This window comes from Sorex fumeus, unplaced genomic scaffold, assembly GCF_029834395.1.
Source record: "Sorex fumeus unplaced genomic scaffold, SorFum_2.1 ptg000034l, whole genome shotgun sequence".
NCBI lineage: Eukaryota > Metazoa > Chordata > Mammalia > Eulipotyphla > Soricidae > Sorex > Sorex fumeus.
Genome location: NW_026606091.1, coordinates 9,789,199 through 9,812,177, shown reverse-complemented (window position 1 = coordinate 9,812,177; position 22,979 = coordinate 9,789,199). Strand labels below are relative to the sequence as shown.

The 22,979-nt window shown below is 39.3% G+C and overlaps 1 protein-coding gene across 4 annotated transcripts in view; it reads left to right on the top strand.

Moving 5' to 3' along the window:
* Window positions 1-15,466: 15,466 nt before the first annotated feature.
* SLC24A2 (solute carrier family 24 member 2) overlaps window positions 15,467-22,979 on the top strand; it is a 285,931-nt gene continuing 278,418 nt past the window's right edge. The window contains exons 1-2 of one of the 4 annotated variants that reach the window (XM_056117392.1): window positions 15,467-15,678; window positions 17,546-18,634. In XM_056117392.1, the coding sequence (XP_055973367.1) occupies window positions 17,702-18,634 (933 nt within the window). In that variant the 5' untranslated portion in view covers window positions 15,467-15,678; window positions 17,546-17,701. The remainder of the gene's footprint in view (window positions 15,679-17,545; window positions 18,635-22,979) is intronic. The other 3 variants (XM_056117396.1, XM_056117391.1, XM_056117395.1) reach the window with 3 other exon arrangements.

Below are 22,979 nucleotides of genomic sequence, written 5' to 3'. Positions count from 1 at the left end.
AGTTGGAAAACAACAATGCAGTAATAGAGGAATTGTTAAATACATTATAATCTACCTATAATATATTTATATAGCAGTTTAATAATTGAAGAAGTATAAACACATATTTTCTTTACTTTCACTATTGAAATGTCTTCAAACAAACAAGAAAACTTGTATTACAAAGGAAATTCCATTTATCACAAATCCAGGATATGTATCCATCCCAAATAACCAATGATTAAAAAAATTCTATAATAAAATTTGGAAAAATTAAGAAAGCATTCAAATAAATAAGAAAATATTACAGTATTCAATATTTTCTCAAAATTAATGAAAAGAATGAGATCTCTAATCTCACATAGGACAAAAAAGGAAGAAAAAGAGAGATGCTAGCTAATAAAAGAGGAGATGGGGACGGACTGATAGTACAGCGGGGAAGGCATTTGCCTTGCACACGGCCGACCTGGGTTCGATCCCAGGCATCCCATATGGTTCCCGGAGCACCGCCAGGAGTAATTCCTAAGTGCAAAGCCAGGAGTAACCCCTGAGCATAGCTGGGTGTTACCCAAAAAGCAAAATAAATAAATAAATAAATAAAAGAGGAGATTATATACCTTAGTGCCACAGCTTCCCTTCAAGGACTGACAAGACTGGACTGGACAGAATGTGAATCAATCTGATTTCCTCAGTCCTGGACTCTAACTTCCAATTCGGTAGTTTCAGAATTTGAAACTTCAGAATTTAGTTTTTTTTTTTTTGAAAATTGGATACTTGCAACTGATATTAGCTAAAAACTACTCAAATTAAAACCATCTGGGGTTAGAGTTGCTCTCAGGTCCAATAAATAGTGTGCTTATAATTATTATTATTATTATCATTATTATTTTGGGACCACTCAGTGATCATTGGTAGCTATTGCCTGCTCTGTGCTTAGGACTTGTTTCCACTGATGTCTGGGGAATGTATGCAGAGCTGGGAATCAAAGTCAGGATTCCTACATGCGAAATATGAGCCATTGAGCTACCTCTAGAAGCCATGGAAGGAGGAGGCAAAGAATGAAGTGAATCGGCTATAAACAACTCAAGCCTCCTACATGCAAAATATGAGTCGCTGAGCAGTCTCTAGAAGCCATGTAAGGAGGAGGCTAAGAATAAAGTGAGTCGCTGACAAAACACAGATTGCCAAGGAACCCACCAGAAGCTAGGAAGTGGTGAGGAAAGGTCCCGCCTTTGAGTCTTAGGCGGGAGCAGAGCCCTACCCACACTTTGACTTCAGGCTTCTAGCTTCCAGAACTGTAAGGGATCCAGATTCTGTGGTTTAAAACCACATGTTCGTAATAATTTGTTTTGGCAACTCAAGGAAATGAATATACCTAATAAAGAAACTGGAGTATTATAAAGGAGAGAGAGGCAAGTATTAAGCAGACTTGCGCTACTATCAAAGTAAGAGTGAACAGGAAAACACACCACAAGATTGAACACACATCATATGTGATGTAGTTGATTTCATAAAGAGAAATTGAACACTACCTTCCAGTTAATAGTCAGCCGGCATCTCAGTCCTACACCTGAGATTTCAGTCCTTCAACTGTAGAGAACTGATTGTTGTCAATACCTAAATAAGTAAGCAGGAAAAAAGAAAAAAAAAAAGGAATCCTCCCCATTCCCTCCTCTCCTTGGTGTTTCCAGACAGAGAAGCTTACTATTGCCCTTCATCTTAGCCTTGTGAGATGACGCTGAACTTCTGACCTACAAAACTATAATCATAAGTAGATGCTTTTTTAAAGATAACCGAGTTTGTGATCCTTTGTTACAACAGCAATAAGAAACAAGTAGAACAGTGGAACAGGATCTGGCCTGAAAACAGAAAGTTTTGTTATTAAAAGTCTTGACAAAGCAATTAGAGAGCCAAACACCCTTCGAGATCCTGTGTTATCAGGAGAACCTCACCCCCACCACAGTAGAAGATGGGAAGTTGACTCTGAATAGGTTCAGCAAGATGTAGACAGGTCTTTGTCAAAACATTAGACAAAACTATATTCATGTGTGAGCTACTTAAAGTCTGTACATTGAATAATGAAATTGTGCCAACCTCTTCCTTTGCTCAACTTCCATAATCCTGGCAGCCAAAGAGAAATACTTTGGATTGGGAATTGCAGAGTTTCCTCTGGGGAAATTGGTAGCCCCCAAAGAAGTGATGTAGGGATATGACACTTTAGTTTCCTGCATTAGAAAGACTGAGTACCACCACCTGAGTAAACTATAATAGCACTGTCACACTATCCTCCCGTTGTTCATCAATTTGCTCGAGTGGGCACCAGTAACGTCTCTGTTGTGAAACTTGTTGTTACTGTTTTTGGCATATCGAATACGAGATACAGTAGCTTGTCAGACTCTGCCATGTGGGTGGGATACTCTCGGTAGTTTGCCAGACTCTCCGAGAGGAAGGGAGGAATCGAACCCGGGTCGGCCGCGTGCAAGGCAAACACCCTACCCACTGTGCTATCACTCCAATCCAAGCAGAAGTTTCAGTTTCTAATGTCTCAATCTTTTTTATTACACAAGCATCAGAGATCACCAGACATTTTGGAGAAGGCTGTGACATGAAAACTAGGCAGAACTGATTGCAAAAATGAAACTGTAATAGCACTAACTTTAGGAAGAATAATGGAATGTGTAATAAGCTACAATAAATATAGCATTTTGAAGATGCTTATTAAATATCTATCATTCTAGGCACTCATTGATCCCAGTATTGATCATTAAATTAAAAAATAATAGAAATAGGCCATAACCTCAAGAAGCTTATCTCATCTCAGAGACAGAAGAGAAGCTATTAAACCTAAGAAACAAAATCAGGAAGTTATATATAAAAATAAATCACTTAATCACTTAATCACTTAATCCCCGTTATTCATCGATTTATTCGAGCGGGTGCCAGTAACATCCCCATTCATCCCGGTTGCGTGCTAGCGTAGCCCAATGGTATCTGTTCGTTTTAGGAACATGTAGAGCCTCAAACCAATCATTTAGGGTCTTGACGAAGAAGTCTGACCATCTTATAGGTGGGCGTCCACGTGATCTTTTGATGTCTCGTGGAATCCAATCAGTAATGGCTCTAGTCCAGCGGTTGTCTGTAAACCTCATTACGTGTCCAGCCCATCTGATTTTTGATGTCTTGGCAAATGAGACAGCGTCCCTGATTCTTGAGCGTTGACGAAGATCAGAACTCCGGATTCTATCTCTCATTTGAATGAATCGTGATATTCCAAGCATAGTTCTTTCGATTCCTCTTTGAGAGACCCGAATAGTGTTCTCATCCTGTTTTCGTAGGGTCCAGGTCTCTGAGGCATATGTTAATGCAGGAAGAATAGTGGAATCAAAGAGATGTGCTCGTAGCTGGAGGTTCTTTGTCCTTTTAGTTATTTCTTCAATGCTCTTGAAGGCATTCCAAGCCGCTCTCTTCCTCCTGCACAACTCAGGTGCCAGGTCATTCATCATGTTGATTTCTCGACCTAGGTATATATAACTGTTGCATTCGGAGATGGTGGTTCCGTTGAGAGCGAATGGAGCGTCAGAAACAAGGCTGTTTCTCATAAACATTGTCTTCGCAAGATTCAGCTGTAGTCCGACCTTTCCACATTCACGGTCAAAGTCGTTCAGCATTTGTGCCGCTTGGTTGATGTTTGGTGTTATTAGAACGATGTCATCAGCAAAGCGGAGGTGGTGTAGTTGCCGACCATCTATCTTCACTCCCATGTTTTCCCATTCCAGCCGTCGCATGATGTTCTCGAGGGTGGCACTGAAGAGTTTTGGTGAAATGGTATCACCCTGCCGAACCCCTCTCTTGATATGGATGATTACTTCTTTGTAGAATGGTGAGATCTTGGTAGTGAATCTGCAATAGAGCTCACGAAGGATCCTGATGTATTGAGTTTGTACGCCCTGATTGGCTAGGGCTTCTATGACCACTTCCGTCTCAACAGAATCAAAGGCCTTTGATAAAAATAAATATGCAAAGAAAATTTTTTTCTTTATTTTATTTTGGGGTCTATGCCTCACAGTGCTCAAGGATAATTCCTGGCAGTGTTCAGGACACGATATATGGTGCTGAGAATCAAACCTGAGAAATCATGTGAAAGAACTACCTCCTACCCACTGTATTCTTTCTAGGCCTGAAAAGAAGGCTTTCAAAAATTTTAAAGTATGATAACTGAAAAAATTGAACAAAACAACAGCTGGAATTTTCTCTAGTTGGAAAATAAAGGGAAAATATCTCAAAACATCAGAAAATGAGGAGGCCAGAGAGATAATACAATGGTTGGGAGTTTGCCCTACATGTGGCCAATCTGGGTTCAATCCCTGGCACCCTATCTGGTCCCCTGGGCCAACAGATGTGATCCCTGAGTGCAAAGCAAGGAGTAAGCCCTGAGTACAGCCAGTGTGGACACAAATAAAACAAACAATAAAAACAAAAGAAAATGAAAGTCAAAATTTAAACAATAGAGATTGCTTTTAGAAGGGAGAGAGATAAAAGATAAAATAAAATTATTTTATAAATACAAACTTTCCATACATATATGAGTTACCAGAGGAGAATATAATATACAGGAAAATATCTCACTCGAGGCATTTTAACAGAAGTTTTTAGAATACTAAAGAAAATGTAGAATATAAAAATAATTTTTTAAAAAAGAATGTCATCAAAAAAACCCCTGGGGCTAGATCGATAGTACAGCGGGTAGGGGTTTGCCTTGCACATGGCTGACTTGAGTTCGATTCCCACTATCCCATACGGTCCCCTGAGCACCTCCAGGAGTAATTTCTGAATGCAAAGCCAGGAGAAACCCCTATGCATCTCCGGGTACCACCCAAAAAGCCAAAAAAAAAAAAACCCAGAAATGAAATGAGCCAGGAGGTGGCTTACCAATGGTTAACGCACCTGACTTACAAGCATGAGACAGTGGCCAGTCCTGAGTGCCATTAAGTGCACCGAACGCAATGCTGGCAGCTGTGTTGTCTGTGATGCCTGACATTGAAAGCCATTTCCAGCTGCACTATATGGTATGTAGGTATGCATAAGCACTGCAACTAAATAATGTGACTCCTAGAAAGTACCACATCTAAAACAAAGTGGGCACCACCACTAGGCATGCAGCCCTGTAGGAGGCTCATGCTTAGCACTGCAGCTACGCGTGTGTGACCTTCAGTTTTCACAACTTCAACAGAATGAAGGGGAAAGGGGTGGGAAATAAATCTACATTTTCCTGAAGAAAAAAATCTGTGCAGCTCAACTGATAGTATATTTGCATAATTACGAGGTTGTATAAGTAATTTAAGGGTGCAGATAATTATTCATGATAGTGACATAACTACACTGGAAGAACAGAGGACAGGGCTTTGAGAATAAAGTGGAAGAGATATTTAAAAGAAATAAATCATTTTCTTCTGTAATAGAAATTTCAGAATTAACACTTAATTTTAAAAATTCAGGAGATGATAATAAGAGCCGACTGGGACCCTGGGGCTGGAGAGATAGTACAGAAACTAAGGTGCTTGCCTTGTGTTCAGCCAACCCAGGCTCAATCTCACATGGTCCCCCAAGCACCACCAGGACTGATGCCTAAGCACAGAGCTAGGAGTAAGCACTGCCAGGCATGGCCCCCAAACCAACTAATTATAAAAATAAATTAAAAAGCCTGGCAAGCTCCCCGTGGTGTATTGGATATGCCCAAAACAGTAACAAGTCTCACAATGGAGACGTTACTGGTGTCCACTGAAGCAAATCAATGAACAACGGGATGACAGTGCTACAGTGTTACAATTTTGAAATATAATGATAAATATTGTCAGGGATGAGGGAATTTGACATCTAAATCCTTCAAAAATTTACCTCTGGACAAAAAATATTTGGAGTTGTGGAGAGAAAGAACTAATATATACATAAATATATATCTCCTCATAGTTTTTACATATATAAAAACAAGAAATTATCTATATATGCATATATAGTATATATATGTGTGTATATATATGTTATATAGTATTGGAGCATTTAAGTGGACCAATATATATTACCTGTCTTCCAATCTTGTTTCTGAACAGATTGAAAAGTAAGCAAAATGAGTACCTAAGATACAATTACTTTTTATCAATATGGCTAATTTTGGAGACGCATAGCCTGCATATCAGAGTTATTAATTAAAGCTAGTGGAGGAACCCATGGTATCAGGAATCTTTCCCCTCCGCGCTGCCAACACACATACTCTCACTCTTTCTCTCCTTCCTCCATCCTTCTCTGTCTCTCTCTCCCTCCCTTCTTCTCCCCCCCACTCTCTCTCTATATATATACACATGTCCCTCTCTTCTCTCCCAAGACACACACCACTGGAATGGATACATTATTTGGAGAGGGAAGGGTATTTCAGAACTGAACTGTTTAAAGTCCTGGGATGGGGAAAATCATCTGTTACTTGTTCATTTCATTTTTGGGAATTGAATAACCCAAGTTCTACTTCGACGTTCAAAACATTCAAAGATAGACCAACCAGCACACTGCTGCTGGCTTATCCTATGGCTGAGGCACAAGGCACGTGTCTTTTTTTCTCCTGATATCCTAAATTTTCTTTATGTTGAAATTATGAAACTGTGAGTCAAAGATAGGTAAAGAGAGATTCACAAGAGGCAGCAGAAACACTTTTTTAATTTTTTTTTTCTGAACAGCTGAAGAGAAACATTCTTTGCTTGTCCTCAGAATGAGCTGGCCTGGCTCTGAGCCTCCTCCCCAGCATGTCTCCTTTTACCGATATTATTTACCCCTATTTCCTTGCTGACATGGCTCTGAGAGACTGAGGGGCACCCTGGAGGTCACTCAGGAAGTCCCTGCTGGAATCAGGAAGACAGCCAAGGTTTTGGTCTCCAGGTCCCTTGATGGAATCAATAGGCAGCTCCTGCCTCCTCTGAGCCCTGCCTCAGCACCCGGCCCACCTGGTGCTCAGCAGCCCTGAGCTGAGCTACTACCACAGAGAGAAACTCGGTGTGCATGGCTCCTGAACACTAAGGCTGGGCCGGGGGGGATGGGGAACCGAAATCCTTTTTTTCAGTGCAAAAATAACATTCATCATTTCTCGTCTCTTAATAAATAAAAACAAGAGCAATAATTTGGGTATGTTGCTCTAAATACTGCTGCCAAAATCCTTGTCCAGAGCAAAGATTTTCGTGCAGATGTCCTTCAACTCCACACCTATTTTTCTTCTGCCTTTATGGTTCTTGTTGTATTGCAAGGGAATAGTCACTTGACCAAAATTGAGCCCCAAATCATAGAAACTAAAGTCATTCAAGGTGGGGTTTAGGGGGTGGGATGATGGGGCACAGAGGTCTGAGAATAATTTTCAAAGAATACTAAGATCTATTTTGATATTTACACCTGTGGTTATTAAATAAGCAAATCAGATCCTCTTAGGAAGTAGACAGTTATCCTAAATTGTAGACCAGCTGGTGGAAGAAGAAATGCACATAAATCACCTAAGCATGTAATCCTACAGGAAAAAAGCAAGTAATTCTTAACGAAGCAAAGACTATTTTTATATAGTAATGGATAATGGGGATTAATAGAAATAACTCAGATTTTGAAATCAATACTGGGTACAAATGAGAACTGCTTGATATTAAACAAACTAGTTAGTCACAGTGTTTTCATCTGAAAAATGGGAATAATTGATATAACCCATGAAATTATAAAGATGAGCAAAAACTTCTCATTTGTAGTTGGTACATACCATGAGCTGGTCTTCCTTCCTTCCTTCCTTCCTTCCTTCCTTCCTTCCTTCCTTCCTTCCTTCCTCCCTTCCTCCCTCCTCCCTCCCTTCCTTCCTCCTTCCTTTCCTCTTTCCTCCCTCCCTCCTTCCCTCAGTTTCTCCTTTCTTTCTTTCTTTCTTTCTTTCTTTCTTTCTTTCTTTCTTTCTTTCTTTCTTTCTCACTTATCATTAATACTAGCCACCAAATCTTTCCATTCTTCTCCAAGCACATAGTACAACTGCACATTCTTGCTCCCTTGAACATAAGTATGGCAGGCCATTTGCCTTATCCAACAAAATATGAGCAGCAGTAACATGTCCTTTACAATTTGAAGCTTTAAACCCAAGTATAAGATTTACCATGCATTTTTTTCTTCCATGATAGGAACTTACAATGTTCTGAATAGTGACCAGTTTGGGGTCAGGAGTGAGAATGACATAGCAAAATTCACATAGGACTTGTAATGTGAGCTATGTAAAAAGCCAAAACCTTACTTGTCTTAAGCATCTGTGGATTATTAGTTCACTGATACTTTGTCATAACCTGCAGCCTCCTGATTGTCTCACTCTCCCTTAAGTGACTGTATGTGCCAGAACTCATTAATTCATAACATTAATTCTTAACATATGCGTTGAACAAATGCCAAGCACTGTGCTAGGTGCTAGGAAAAGCATGATACTGATTCTGCCCTCAAGGAGCTCACAGGAAGGGGAAAAGAAAAGGGTCAATGTTAGGAATTGTAAAACTAACCTTGTTGATTCTAATAAGTAACAAAAGTCAAGGCTTTTGTTACATAACACTTGTGCACATGGAATCATTCCTGCATTAGTTTCTAGTTATCTGCAGATACTGATAATAGAGAAGGTGGAGACTGTAATAAAAGAAAGAAGGGCAGCAATTAGGGTGAAATTTTTAAAAAGAGAGGGTCAAAGGGACAAAGTAAACCCAATACTTAATCTTGTCTCTTGGTGCCTACTTCCTGGCCCAACCATCTCTTTTCCATCTCTCCCTCATAATTTTCTACATTTTTTGTTCTTTTAGACATATCAAAATTTTTAAGAATGCAAAAATTGCTAATTTACTGTAATGCTAGTATCATTTATTTTTTAAAACTTTCAAAGATATAAAAATAAAAAGTCACTTCAATACGTATTTAATGGTGGATTTGTCAGAATAATGCCAATTCATGGGAGTCATTTTTGGATAGGGGCAAATAGACCACCTTAATCTTATCTCAACCTTGTTATTTTATGTGTATAACAATGACATGAGTGCTTGGAAACCATTAACTAGCACCCCTTTGGCAGTTTTATGTTAAAAAAATCTCTTATTAACCAAACGGCTAAAAAAATTTCATTGATTCTTTGAAAAGCTCCTCCTGAGAATTTTCAGTCCACTCTTCTTAACTAATTACTAATGATTCCTATATACTCTATGCTAAAAAAAATTCACAGTCAGAAGGAAAATATGTGTGCAACAAATATTTATATGCATGCAAATATTTAAAATAAAGATTTGACTTTTCAATAATTTCAACAGAGGAATCCACGGATAATTCTAGTTAACTCTACTTGCAAAGGACTTATTCAAGGGCACTGTTAAATAATTTATTAGTTAGGTGTTAGTACATTTTCTTATGAAACTCCCTCCACCTCTTGTTTTTTTTTAATGATCAGGTAGTAGTGTCATAGATTTAGATGACCTATAATAGTTATTAATTTTTTCCATTACATCCATATTGCATAATTTAGACAAACGGTTGGTCATGATTTTCTCCATTTCTCCAATAATGTCAACTTTAGTCTCCTCAACTGTCATGGCAGTTGACAGCCTAGTTCAGTTGTCAAATCTTAATAACAGTAGGGCTATCACTGATATGCCATGTAGTATGTGTCATGTAAATGTGGCAAATACTGCTAGCCACCCAACATTCATTTCCTCACAAAATATTGCTAAAACAATCCTCATTTTCTAAAAAGTGACTAAGAATTCAGTTAGAATACTCTTTATTGTACTTTTGAAGCTAGGTATGATATTGTAGCCAAGTTGTAACCCAAGAAAGTTAAGTGATGTTTCAATAGAGTGCTCTTTTCTTAAAAAACACAATTAAAATAATAGCAAGAAGATCTTCTGTTTTTACTTGGAATACTGATGGAATTACTGAAATGGCAACCATTTTGAGGCTATGAGGATAAAAACTACATCCTCATATATTAAAGAAACCATATATTAAAGAAGACAAACCAAAGGATTTAAATTCTCGATAGTTTTCTGGGGCATTGTAATAATCCAATTGTGAGTGCATAGTTCTAATAAAAATATGGTTTTCTTTTAGACCAATTTGTACCAATGAGAAAGGTAAATTTTTTTAGAGAATATCACTAATGATGAGTTTCTTTTGCATGCAATAAAATCCAAAACCCAAACAGCAGAGATGCAGAGCAATATGGTTTTCTTTGGGCCTCATTCCTTTTCTAAATAAATGAAGAGTCAGAAACATCTCTGGGTTATAGGGAAGATGAACCAAATACGATTTATAAAGATGTAAGGAGGAGAGGTCTGACAAGATTATAGTAAATAATATTTCTAAATACATTACATATCAGAATTTGAAGATGACTGAGAGAGAGAATCTGTATGCATTTTCCCTGTGGCAAATGGTATTATCTAGTAATGGAGAAAGGAAATTAAGAGACATTTATCCAAAGAAGATATGCAGATGGACAAAAGGCACATACATTTTTTTATCATCAAATCAAATATTTTTTTCAAATCAGTGATAATTGCCTATGGCAAAAAGGCCCAAAACAGGACCAACAAGATAGCTCTAAGGGCTGGAGGTCATACTTCATGGAAGGCATAGGTTCGACTTCTGGCACCACAAGCTTCCTAAAGAACCTCTGGGAGCAACCTCCAGAGGTCAGAGTCACAAACAGACTTTGAGCACTACTGGGTGTGTTGCCAAAACAAAACAAAACAGGCCCAAATCAACAAGTACTGGTGGGGATGTAGAGAAGAATAAACCCTTGTTCATTGTTGTTGGGCACATTAACTGATTCTGCTTCTATGGAAAACAGTGTGGGTATTTCTCAAAATGTTAAAATAGAGCTATAATATTCAGCAATACTATTCCCAGATGTCTATTCAGAGATTACAAAAACACCTGTTTAAAGTCATACTATAAAGAGGGAATGCTCTGCCACAGAGGCAGGGTGGGATGGGGGGATGGGGAGGATGGGGGGTGGGAGGGATACTGGGATCCGTGATGGTGGGAAATGGGCACTGTTGGAGGGATGGGTATTCGATCATTGTATAACTGAAACCCAAGCACAAAAATTTGTAAATCTACAACTGTACCTCATGGTGTTTCAGTATTAAAAATCTAAATAAAAAAATATTAAATGTAAATAATATTGAGAACTATTGTATAAAAATAAAGGTAAAGGTAAAGGTAAAGGCCCTCCCGTTGATCGTCAATTTGCTCGAGCAGACCCAGTAACGTCTCCATTGGAGACTTTGTTGTTACTGTGTCTGGCATATCGAATACTCTCGGTAGCTTGCCGGGCTCTCCGAGAGGGGTGGAGGAATCGAACTCGGGTCGGCCATGTTGGCCGCTTGTAAGGCGAACGCCCTACCCGCTGTGCTATCGCTATAAAAATAAAATTAAATTAAAATTAAGAAAAAAAGATTAAAGACAGAAAACAAAACAAAAAACCCAAATATAAAAAATGAAAAATAAAGTCATACTATATACATCTATATTCATTAGAACACTGTCCCAATCACCAAGACCTGGAACAAATCCATGTCTAACAACAGAGGAATAAAGTAGATATTGAATATATATATATATATATATGCACAATGGAACTAAAGGGTGGCATGCTAAGCAAAGTAAGAAGGAGAAAGACAATTACCAAATGATGTCACTCGTAGGTAGTATATAAAGAAATAAAGCAAAGGAACAGGCGAGGTTAATAAAAGCAAGTCTTTAAACTGCTCATAGAATTGAAGCTATCAATGGAAGGTGGATAGAATGAGCTGAATGGGACCCACAAACAGTGGCAGAGGAGGGATATTAGCATTTTATTTGAACTCTTTGATTTTTGTGGAGTCTTCCAAGTGGAGCTCTGGAGATCAGGAGCCACTCTGGGAACATGTGTTGATCCAGTTCGAGGACCAGAGGTTGAAGAGTTGCTTGGGCCCTGCAGTATTGGGGAGTAATCCAGGCACGTTAGTTGTTTTTGAGTGTATCCAGTTCCATCTGACAGTGCTCTGGAGGCCATGTGGTCAGAGAATGAACCCAGGCATGCACCATAATGTCAGAGGAGATTCATATTGAGAAGACAAGACTCCCAGCTGTCAGAGAGCTGATTTTAGGCAATTGAAGTTTTTCTCCCCACTTCTCCTATGTATGCACTATAGGGCCCACTCATCCTCCCCCCACCGGATGTGGTTTCAAGAACTTATTCTGGTTGAGCAATGTGTTATTGGAACCATCTAAAATAAATGTTTAACTGAATCCAATTAAAATCTCCCAGAAAACTGGTGGCTAGAAAATTCAGTTTCCTTGTTTTACCAAAGATAAGCCATATATGTAAATACCCATATTTATTAAAATTATAATCTACTAATCTACAGTGATCTTCATTTTTCCTTGATCTCTTCTTCACTTCAATGGGAAGTAGGTGGAGAAGTGGGCAGTTTCAAATTTAACCAGAAGTATGCCCATGGTCATGAACCAATTAGATCATCTCTTCCCAAAATAGTGAAAGGAAACCATTGCATCAAGAAATATCAGGATTTTTGGTTGGAAGAAAGCAAAGACATGGGCAGGGTAGAAAGATCGCCTAACTGGTTATCCTGAGGTCCAATTTAGAAAAAGCAAAATAAACACATCATTGTTTACTTTAAACATTTTTCAAAAGAATGAAGCTGTCCCTTCTTATCCACCAACAGTAACCAAACAAACAAATTGCTGTTAGAAACACTATAACTTCATCATATTCGATGTGCTTAAACATCAGTTTTTGGTGTTTAAATGGACCTATCCTTACTCCACTAGAAGCCTATTTAGAAAGGTCTTTTTGACACTATTCTAGTAGTGGTTGATAGCCTCCTCCTTTCTGTAAATATTTACAGATAAAATGATATATGTGCTTAAAATATGATGCCACAGAGAAAAAGGGCCTATAAATCAAACACAGCTAGCCATAGCTGGTAATGCTGACCCCATGGAGATATGTTATACTAACTTCTTAGATTTGTGTATGACTGAAAACTTCCCAAAATAAAGAAGTAAAATTTACCAAGAAAAATTCATCCTATGATATCCAAAAGAGAGGTCATGAAACCCTTAGCAGGACAGGAATCTTTAAAAAAAAAAAAACTCTAACATTTTGTTGTTGTTGAATCACTGTGAGATACAGTTACAAAGCTTTCATGTTTGAATTTCAGTCATACAATGGTAGGACATATATCCCTCCATCAGTGCACATTTTCCACCACCAATGTCCCCAGTTTCCTCCCCTTCCTCCTGCCTCTATGGCACACAATTCCTCCCATACTCTCTCTCTACTTTGGGGCACTATGATTTGCAGTACAGCTACTGAGAGGCAATCACATTTGGTCCTTTATCTACTTTCAGTACACATCTCCTATTCTGAACGATCTCTCCAACCATTATAGACTTAGTGATCCTTTTTCTATTCCAGCTGCCTTCTCCCCCAGCTCACGAGACAGGCTTCCAACCATGGAGCAATATTCCTGGCCCTTATCTCTACTGTCCTGAGGTGTAAGTCTCATGCTATTTTATATTTCACAAATGAGTGCAGTCATTCTATGTCCCTTTCTTTCTGACTCATTTCACTTAGCATGATACTCTCTGTGACCATTCACTTATAAGAAAATTTCATTATTTCATCTTTCCTAACAGCTTCATAGTATTTCATAGTGTAGATGTAACAAAGTTTCTTTAATCAGTCGACTCTTCTCAGGTACTGGGGTTGTTTCCAGATTTTGGCTATGGTGAACAGTGCTGCAATGAACATACAGTTGCAGATGCCATTTCTACTGTGCTTTTTTTGCACCCTGGGATATATTCCCAGAAGTGGTATTGCTGGGTTATATGGAAGCTCAATTTTTAATTTTTTAAGGATTGCCCATATTGTTTTCCAAAAAGACTGGACCAGTTGGCATTCCCGACAACAATGAAATAGAGTCCCCCCTCCCACCCCCGCATCCTTGCCAGCACTGGTTGGTCTTGCTCTTTTTGATGTGTGCCTGTATCTGTGGTGTGAGATATCTTATTCTTGTTTTGCTTCTCCCTGGTTGTTAGCAATGTAGAGCAATGTTTCATGTACCTTTTAACCATTTGTATTTCTTTTTTTTTTTGAGGAAGCTTCTGTTCATTTCTTCTCCCCATTTTTTGATGGGGTTGGAGGTTTTTTTCTTGTACAATTCTGCTAGTGTCTTGTATATAGCAGGACAGTAATCTGAAATACTTGCCCCTGATGGAAGAAAACACATTTATGGGTTCCAAGGCTTCCCTTGATGTACCAAAGATGAACAGTTTATGACTGGAGTTATACGCGAAGTGAAAGGCAGGAAACTTTATATAAGGTCCCCTAGTTTCAGGATGGCACAAAGAACCCTTCTCTAAATGGAAAGCAGGAGGATGAACAGCTGGAAGAGTGAAAGAGAGACCTGAAACCGGTTGGTTTCCCTGTGGTTCCCATGTGGCCCATTCCCTGGTGGTCAGGAGGCTAAAGAAAAGGGATCAGTTCAGTTTGTCACATTCTTGCCTCTAATCCTCACACTGGTCTTTGGGAAATGATAGGGACTGGGGAGGAAGGGTTCTTTCTTGCTTTCCAGACAGGGCAGGAAAGAATAGCCACTCCAGAATGTGTATGAACACTGTCCTCAAAGGAACACTGATCTTAGAGTCTTTTGAGTCTTGTCACCTTGAAATGAGGGGTTTGTCTGCATGACTAAAAGAATCTTCCATGCGTGTCTCAACCATTCCAGGCAGGGGTCCAGAAACCCTGGTCCTGAACAGACAGGCTTTTGTGGAGGCGGCCACCGAGAGGCCGAGACCACCAGTTGACCCCACTAGTGGACAGGCGCAATCCAAGGTTCCTTATCGTGAAGAAAATACTGTGTTCTTGAGACCATATCGTGGTATTCAGACTGACACCAAAAAACCTCAACATAAACGTTTAAGATTCTGGCCAGGGGGTGCAGAGACCTGGACTCTTTCTGATAAGCGTCCTATGGCAAGCTCCCCTGTTAGCCGAAACCTTTACCTTTCTGTATGCTGTGAGCTGCCGTTCTCCCTCCCACCTCCCCTGTGTGTATAGGCCAGTTTGGAACCTCACCGCTTTTCCACCATTACACATCCCCTCTCTGGCTGCTGCCACTTTTTGCTCTTTCTCGGCGAGGAGGTGGCCAGTCGTGGGTGACCAACCCCCCACCCCAAAGTTGGCAGCCTTTTGCCAGGCTCTGGGTATCAGGAGCATCACCGAGCTGGATGATTTCTCCTCTCTGCCCTTGCTTTCCGCAAATCTTGACCCCCCCGTCCCCCCACTGCGGAGAAAAAAAAAATCTCCCAGAGACGGCGGCGGCCAGCGTCGCCCCTGCATGCCGGGGAAGGCGGGGAGCGGAGCGCACGCGGGGTTGAACGCGCCGCGGCCCGGAGCCCCGCGCAGAGCCGGGAGGGAGGGGCCGGAGGCGGGGCGGCCCCGGAGGCGGCGCGCGGCCCCCGCCGGGTTCAGTCTCCTGCCGAGCCCAGCCCCGGCCGGCGCGAGCGACGGCGATCGCTGAGCCACAGCCCGGGCCCGCGGACCCGAGCGGCCGGCCGCCATTCGGCCCCGGCCTGGGCACGTCCACCCGGAGGCACCCGGTAAGAGCCCGCCACGGAGCCCCCGTCCGCCCCCTGCGCCCCCGGCCGGCCGCCGGGCTGGGTGGCCGCGGAGACCCGGCGGCGCGCATCCTGCTGCAGCGCCGCGCGGGCTCACAGGTGGCCCCGCCGGGGACCCGGGCGCCCCCAGGCCCCGCGAGGAGTTGGCCAACTCTTCTCCGCTGCGGATGCAGTCACTTGAACCCCGGGCTCTGGCCCCGGGTGGAGGTCGCGGGGCGGGCCTGCGGTGGCGGGGAGATGCTCCCGGGGCTTCTCGCTCTCCTCTTCCCCACCCACCTCCAAGTGATGCGGGAGATGCGGGCCAAGCATCTACCCAGGCTGCATCCCGCTCTCCGACTCGTGCACGGGGCGCCTTGTCGTTTTAGTTTTTATTTTCCTCTTAACCCACCAGGGAAAGTTTGGGATCATACTAGGCAAAGTTGGGGCGCGGCTGGGGGTGCACTTTGCGGGCGGAGGCAGCTCCGGTGAAGCGAAGTCTCGGGCTGGCTGGTCGGTCCCGGCTGGGGCTGATATCGTGCCACAGGAGTTGAGTCCTGCTCTGCTGTGCCCAGTAGTCACGGCCAGGCATTGTGACAATCCCTGGGGGCGCTGAGTCCCTTAATCTTTCTCATGCTAAGCGTCGACATCTGCAGCCAGCCGTGGAATCTCTGGTGGGCCGGGTTATCTCAGGAGGAGCAGCAACTCAAACCAGGTTTGACTTGGTGTCTTGCTTTGCAAACCTGAGCTCCAGCTCATCGCAGTGCATAACTGGCGTGTTTGATTGGCTTATTTCATACCTGAGATGATCTCAGCGTATGCCTCTAAAATGAAAACGTTGGTAGAGGGAGGGAGGGGAAAAGAACAGAAATCAAAACAATCTTCTTAGAGAAATGAACAGAACATCAGCTGTCCTGTCGGGATATTTAGCCCATCTCTGCTGTGGGATAGAGAATGAAAACTGCGTGGATATCTAACCTACTAGGAAAGTCATGTTAGCTATTTCGGGCAGATTTTGTGACCAGGAGTGTAGCAGCATGTTGCTTATGAAATACACATTTGGTCTCGAAATAACCTACTTGATAGAAGTTATTGGATTTTTCCTAGCTGCCTAAAGATTGTTTTTGAAAATAATCTTTAGTTGGAAACAGTGTCTAAATGTTTAGAGAAGACCGTTTATTCATGTTACCAGATCATTCTTTTGTAAACTTCAATTTTTAATTGCTTTTCTGCATCTGATAAAGGAGAGGTTTTTGTTTTTGCTTTTTTAATGAAATCTAAGATTTAAGATTGTTGTGTGTGCAGAGAAGAAAGAATGCCACCTCCTCCAGCAGTCAACCCTTTCCAAATACTAAATTAAATCAGCAAAGTGCCTGCAACTGGAAATATATAATTGGGCTAAAAGAAAATATAATGAATAATTGTTGGTTGTCAAGTACATAAATTGCTCTAAAAGAAGTCAGATCTCTTTTAGCTCTGAGAGGTTATTTGTTCCATGATTTAAAATGGGATTAGCAGATTTTTCTATCTATAAAAGGATTATTCTTAACTCACATACCTAAATCAACAATGAATTTATTAAAGTTTTTTATTTTGGTTTGTACCTACATGATCATAGGTTCCTACTATGTGCTTCATCCTGTGTTTACTTCTTTTTGTGTTTTAGCTCATTCTCAGAGCAGTCATTGGTGGTAGAAACTATAATTGTCTTAATTTTTGAAAGGGGAAGTTGAGGCAAAAAGAAATTAAGTAGATTACTCAAGATCACAAGGCTACAAGATAGGATTTGATAGATCAGATCTGCAAAATTATTTTTGTAAAAAGAGATATGATTTTGTATTTTACTTATCTTTGACTTTTTTTTCTATTTAAGCGTAAATGCTCAACATATTTCCTGTGAAGCATAAGAATTCCTAATTGTGGAAGTATATCCACAAGCACCATTAACTATTAAGTGAGGAAAAGTATGAAAGAAACCTCTGGTTGAATCTACAATTTGAAGATCACCTCATCCACTCAAAGTTACAGGATGGATCTGCACCAAAGTACCACCATCACTTTTCTTGAGAAATGGTGTTTGGATAAGTCACCCTCTGGCTACAGGAGACACTGTAATGTCAGGAAAAAACTGAAGTTAATTCGAATCGTAGGTCTCTTCATGGGCTTGGTGGCCATTAGCACTGTCCCATTTTCAATCAGTGCCTTTTCTGAGACAGACACACAGAGCACAGGAGAGGTCAATGGTGCAAGTGGCCCTGGGGTAGCACAAGGTTACCATCAAAGAACTCTCTTAGATTTAAATGACAAGATTGAGGATTATACTTCACAGACACCTTCTTCTCAGGAAGGCAAGACTGAGAATAATAGTACTGCACATGAGCAAGGAGACTACCCGAGAGACATCTTTTCCTTGGAGGAAAGAAGAAAAGGCGCCATCATTCTCCATGTCATTGGAATGATCTACATGTTCATAGCCTTAGCCATTGTCTGCGATGAGTTCTTTGTTCCTTCTTTGACTGTCATCACTGAAAAACTGGGCATCTCAGATGATGTGGCTGGAGCCACCTTTATGGCTGCAGGGGGCTCTGCCCCAGAACTTTTTACATCTCTCATAGGGGTATTTATTGCTCACAGCAATGTTGGCATAGGCACAATCGTGGGCTCAGCCGTGTTCAATATCCTCTTTGTTATTGGCATGTGTGCTCTGTTTTCTAGAGAAATCTTAAACCTGACATGGTGGCCACTCTTTCGGGATGTTTCCTTCTACATTGTTGACTTGATCATGCTGATCATATTCTTCCTGGATAATGTTATCATGTGGTGGGAAAGCTCACTTCTCTTAACAGCTTATTTTTGCTATGTGGTTTTCATGAAATTCAACGTCCAAGTAGAAAGATGGGTGAAGCAAATGCTAAATCGCAATAAGGTCGTCAAGGTGACAGCCCCAGAAGCCCAAGCAAAGGTTGGTAGTGGTGGTTATTTCTTTAATGTTCTTTTTGGCCATAGTTGTGAATTATGTTTATATTATCTACAATATTTTAAATATGATGATACTTGGGGCTATAATGCAGCTTTCTGCAATTCTATTATAGCCAAACTAACATGTCAGTAAGAAAAATAATTTGGGGATGTCCTTGTCAGTAAGAAAAAAGTGGGGGATATAAAAATTGCTCTAGCTTCTGAGTAAAACATTTGTAAATATAGGTTACATAAGCATCTCAGGCCATGTTCAGCAGTTATTTGTCTTATTTTTTGAAAATTAGCACAATGATTTTGGAAGCATTTAGTTTTCATGTGATAGTGTGTGTACATGTGTGCCAAATAAGTTGTAAAGCTTTATATTTTTACATAAAATTATCTAAGACCAACCAATAATTTTAAAGATGTTTAGAGCAGACAGTTTGTGTTCCAGAACTTTACATTTAAATTAGTAGCCTCAGCCATAGCATAAATTATTAGAGTAGGTTATATTCATTCTTCTAGAGCCATAAAATAATGTTTAGGATTATTTGACCAGGTACTGAGCAGGGTTCTTTAAAGGGAGTCACTAGCAAGGCCTGCTGCCTGTCTTTTTGGTTAGCTATTTAGTTAGCTACGTATTCATTTTTCACATGATGTAGACATTACCCCTAATATTTTACAATAGAATTTGAAGGAGTTATAATGATAGTGTTCATACTACCACTTAGTAAGTCAACTAGTAGTGAGCTTAGAAAAATAGATTTGCAAAAACACAAACTATTTTCTATGTAATAGATAAGCAGTAATGATAAAATATGTTAGTGACAAATATGGTAATGTAGTTTTGATTTATATCATAACATTATAATGTTGTCTCTGAATGTGATTTTTAAACAGAAAATGAAAATACATATGTAGATTTTTCATACTGGCATCAGGAGATATATGCAAAAAGCAGATGTTGAGTGGATGGTGAGATATATTACCCAGAAAGTAAAGGAAAACAATGATATTAAGTTAGCATAATTCTTGTATGCTCAGGTTTGATGACTACTCAGCATTTTTGTAGCAGCTATGAAATAAAGGGGAATGAAACACTTGTAAACAGCTCTGCTTATTACATGCAAAAAAGAAGTATTTTAAACTGCATCTCCCCCTAACATTTCACTCAGGTTATGGTTGTTTGTTAGAGACTCTGTTTTTTTTTTAAAATAAATAAACATTGAGTAAAAAAGAAGAAAAACTCTGCAAACAAGTATTCTCGTGTAAAAATAACTGAGTCTGTCTGTATCTTTGAGGGTAGATAAGACAGATCATCATTGGAGCCCCTCATCCTGCTTCAATATTCTTGCCAAAAGCATGGTCCCTGACTGCTGATTTGAGTAGTTTACATTAATAGTCTGTGTTTACTCCAATTTGGGTAATGAACAAGGCATAATTTTAGAAGCAAGGAAATGATTTGGAATCATTAATATAATAGCACATGGGGTGTAAAAAAAAGTCATTTTGAGAACTCAGTGCTTTTCTTGTTTTGTTACACCTAGATGATGGAACTTCATTAACTTAGACATTGACTAGGAAAATGGTATGTTGGCAGCATTTATGGAAAAACATTGCATAACAATCCAATAGTGTGTTTAGTATTACAAGAGAACTTGTTTTCAGATTAGACCTAAAGGAAGCTGATGTCATACATTTTTTAAATATAAGTTACAGATAGTATTTAGTCAATTGTGAGCCATTCATTAAAGTTCTAGGAGGATTTTTGTTCAATGTTTTATATGACTGTTGTGTCATTTTACTTAGACTAGCATTCTTAAATAGTTAAGATATGAGTATATAGAATATACAGTTTTGTACTATCATTAATATTGCACATTTTTATTAGGTAACTATTTACTAAATTAAAAAAGTTATAGTCATGATTATTTTTTCTGTTTATGATATTCTGCCAATATGTGTCAGTTGTACTATTTTCTTTATAGTTCTAAATAGCCATATTTTACTTCCTTTAATAATTATTTATTTTGGTATTTAATAATTAAACTGAACTATAAATAACTATAGAAATGCAATTTCTTTAGCATTGTTGTATTAGATGGAATGGTGAATAGTAATGTGTGATTTTATTGAGAGAAGTTTACCTTGCCAATATCACTTTTGAATTACGCTAGAAAAAAAATTTATCAACAACTTGTCTGTATCATATGCCCCATTTCAGAGTTGGATGGAGCTTTGGACCCCAAACCCTGAAATAAATTCTTGAAACAGTGAGGAGTTCTTGAGTGTGGCCATCTAGTTACCTGATCTACCAAGTTGATTTCCTTAAAATTATTTTCTGACTGTCTATCCTAGCTTTTCCACAAAATGGGGCTTCCTACCCCAGATTCTAAGCCAAAACCAGCTTTCTCTGGAGTCTTCACAGAAAGGAAACGGCTGTACAAGAATTTATGAAACAAAGTACAAAGCATGTTTTTATGCATATGTTACCTAATTGTTACTTAATTGCTTGTTTTTGTAATTAGGGGTCAGGTAGTTTACTTTAGTAACATGGAAGATATTTTAAAATTCTGATGAAAGTAATCAAATGGTTTTGTTGAAAAGGGTTTTGTTATAAAGCGGCCAACCCTGTTGGACTTTAAGTAGTGTGATATCTCTCAAACTTGCTTCATAGACAAATTGAAAATCTTAGCCTATTTTCATTATTTATAGTGTATGTCTTCGGGCAACTAGGAGGCATGGGAAAGTGTGAACTGATATTGTTTTCATAAAGTAATAGCTTGCCACTTCATTCGATTATTTCAACCTGACTGTGATTTTTATTCTTTTATTATTTGTATTAATTTGCTTAAATTTTTTCTTTTTGAGTCACACCCGGGTATGCTCAGGGGTTATTCCTGGCTCTGTACTCAGAAATTACTCCTGGTGGTGCTCAGGGTATCATATGGGATGCTGAGGATTGAACCTGGGTCAACTGTATGGGAGGCAGACTCTCTACCCGCTGTATTATTGCATCAGCCCCTTATTATTATTTTTCTTGTGAGAGTATTAACCTTTAAAAAAGAAGGTTATATGATTTTATTGCATTGGTAATCATGCTCTTAACACAGGGAAAAAAAAGATTTTCGCTCCAGATTTTAAGCCTTGTGATTTCAAATAATTAGCATAAATTCCATGAGCCTTCAGTTTCTAATCTAGACAATGAAAATAATAGATCATAAAGCTGGGTGTATAGTGAAATCAGTGTTAAACAGCTAACATAGTCCTTGGCAAATGTGGCTTTTCCTGTGTTAGTTTCCTTCTTCATTTTATCTTCCATTCTTAAATGAAATGTGAATCAAAATAAGTTGTTTCAAATTCAGGAATTTCAAAGAGTCCTTGAAGATTGGAATTGACTCATGAATCATTGTTAAGTAGGCCATTGTCCTTCTTAAAAGCATATTTCATTCATCTTAATATAATATTTATAAGCCCTAGTTTACATACAGTAAATATATGCAAGCCAGATATTATCATAAAATATAAGAAAACTTTCAAATCCTTTTGTTGTTTTTGAGTTTTATTGTGTAAAATTTTGTCTGAAATAAGTAGGATATTAACAGGGGGGTTAGAAAAATCTAGTCTAAAAAGGGTTTTTAGAAATGATTTAGACAAATTTCTAAAAAAAAAAACCTCTCCATAAGAATTCTCCTTAAGAATAAATTAGAATCCTGCAGGATATGAAGCAGTGAGATTTCAGGACATCAGGTGCATTTTGCTGTGCTCTTGGCACTGCTGCTTTCTCTTGATCTGTTATGGTGGTAGGCTGTCATTGGCCTAGAAAGCAGCTGTCCGTGGTATTTAACTTCCTCTTAGACTTGGCACTATAATCTGACAGCAAGTCAGCCTAGTCCTAATGAAGGGAACGGTGTAAATAAAGATGCTTATTGCCTGATAGTTAGTTGAAGCACAGGTTACTTTAGTAACCTGGGATTGCCTTGCTTTATTTAATTTGTGTGTTTATGAAAAAATAGTTTTGGCAACTTAGATTACTCATGGGAAGATAGGAATTGACACTATAAATATTCATCATAAGTGAAGTCTTTCTTAAACTGTGATACACATAAATAATTTTATAAATTCATATGTGTAGACGCACACTTATATAAGGCATAGAATTTATTACAAAACTGGTCTTTTGTTCCCCTTCTAATCATAGTAAATTAATTAGATGAACATACACATTTTTAGGAAAGTGAACAATGAAAAAGGAATACTACTGGGAACTACTTGATCAACTTAGTAACTGTCTCAAAACGAAGAAAATTTGGACATTAAAATTCTTAACTAATCAGATGCCTATAAAT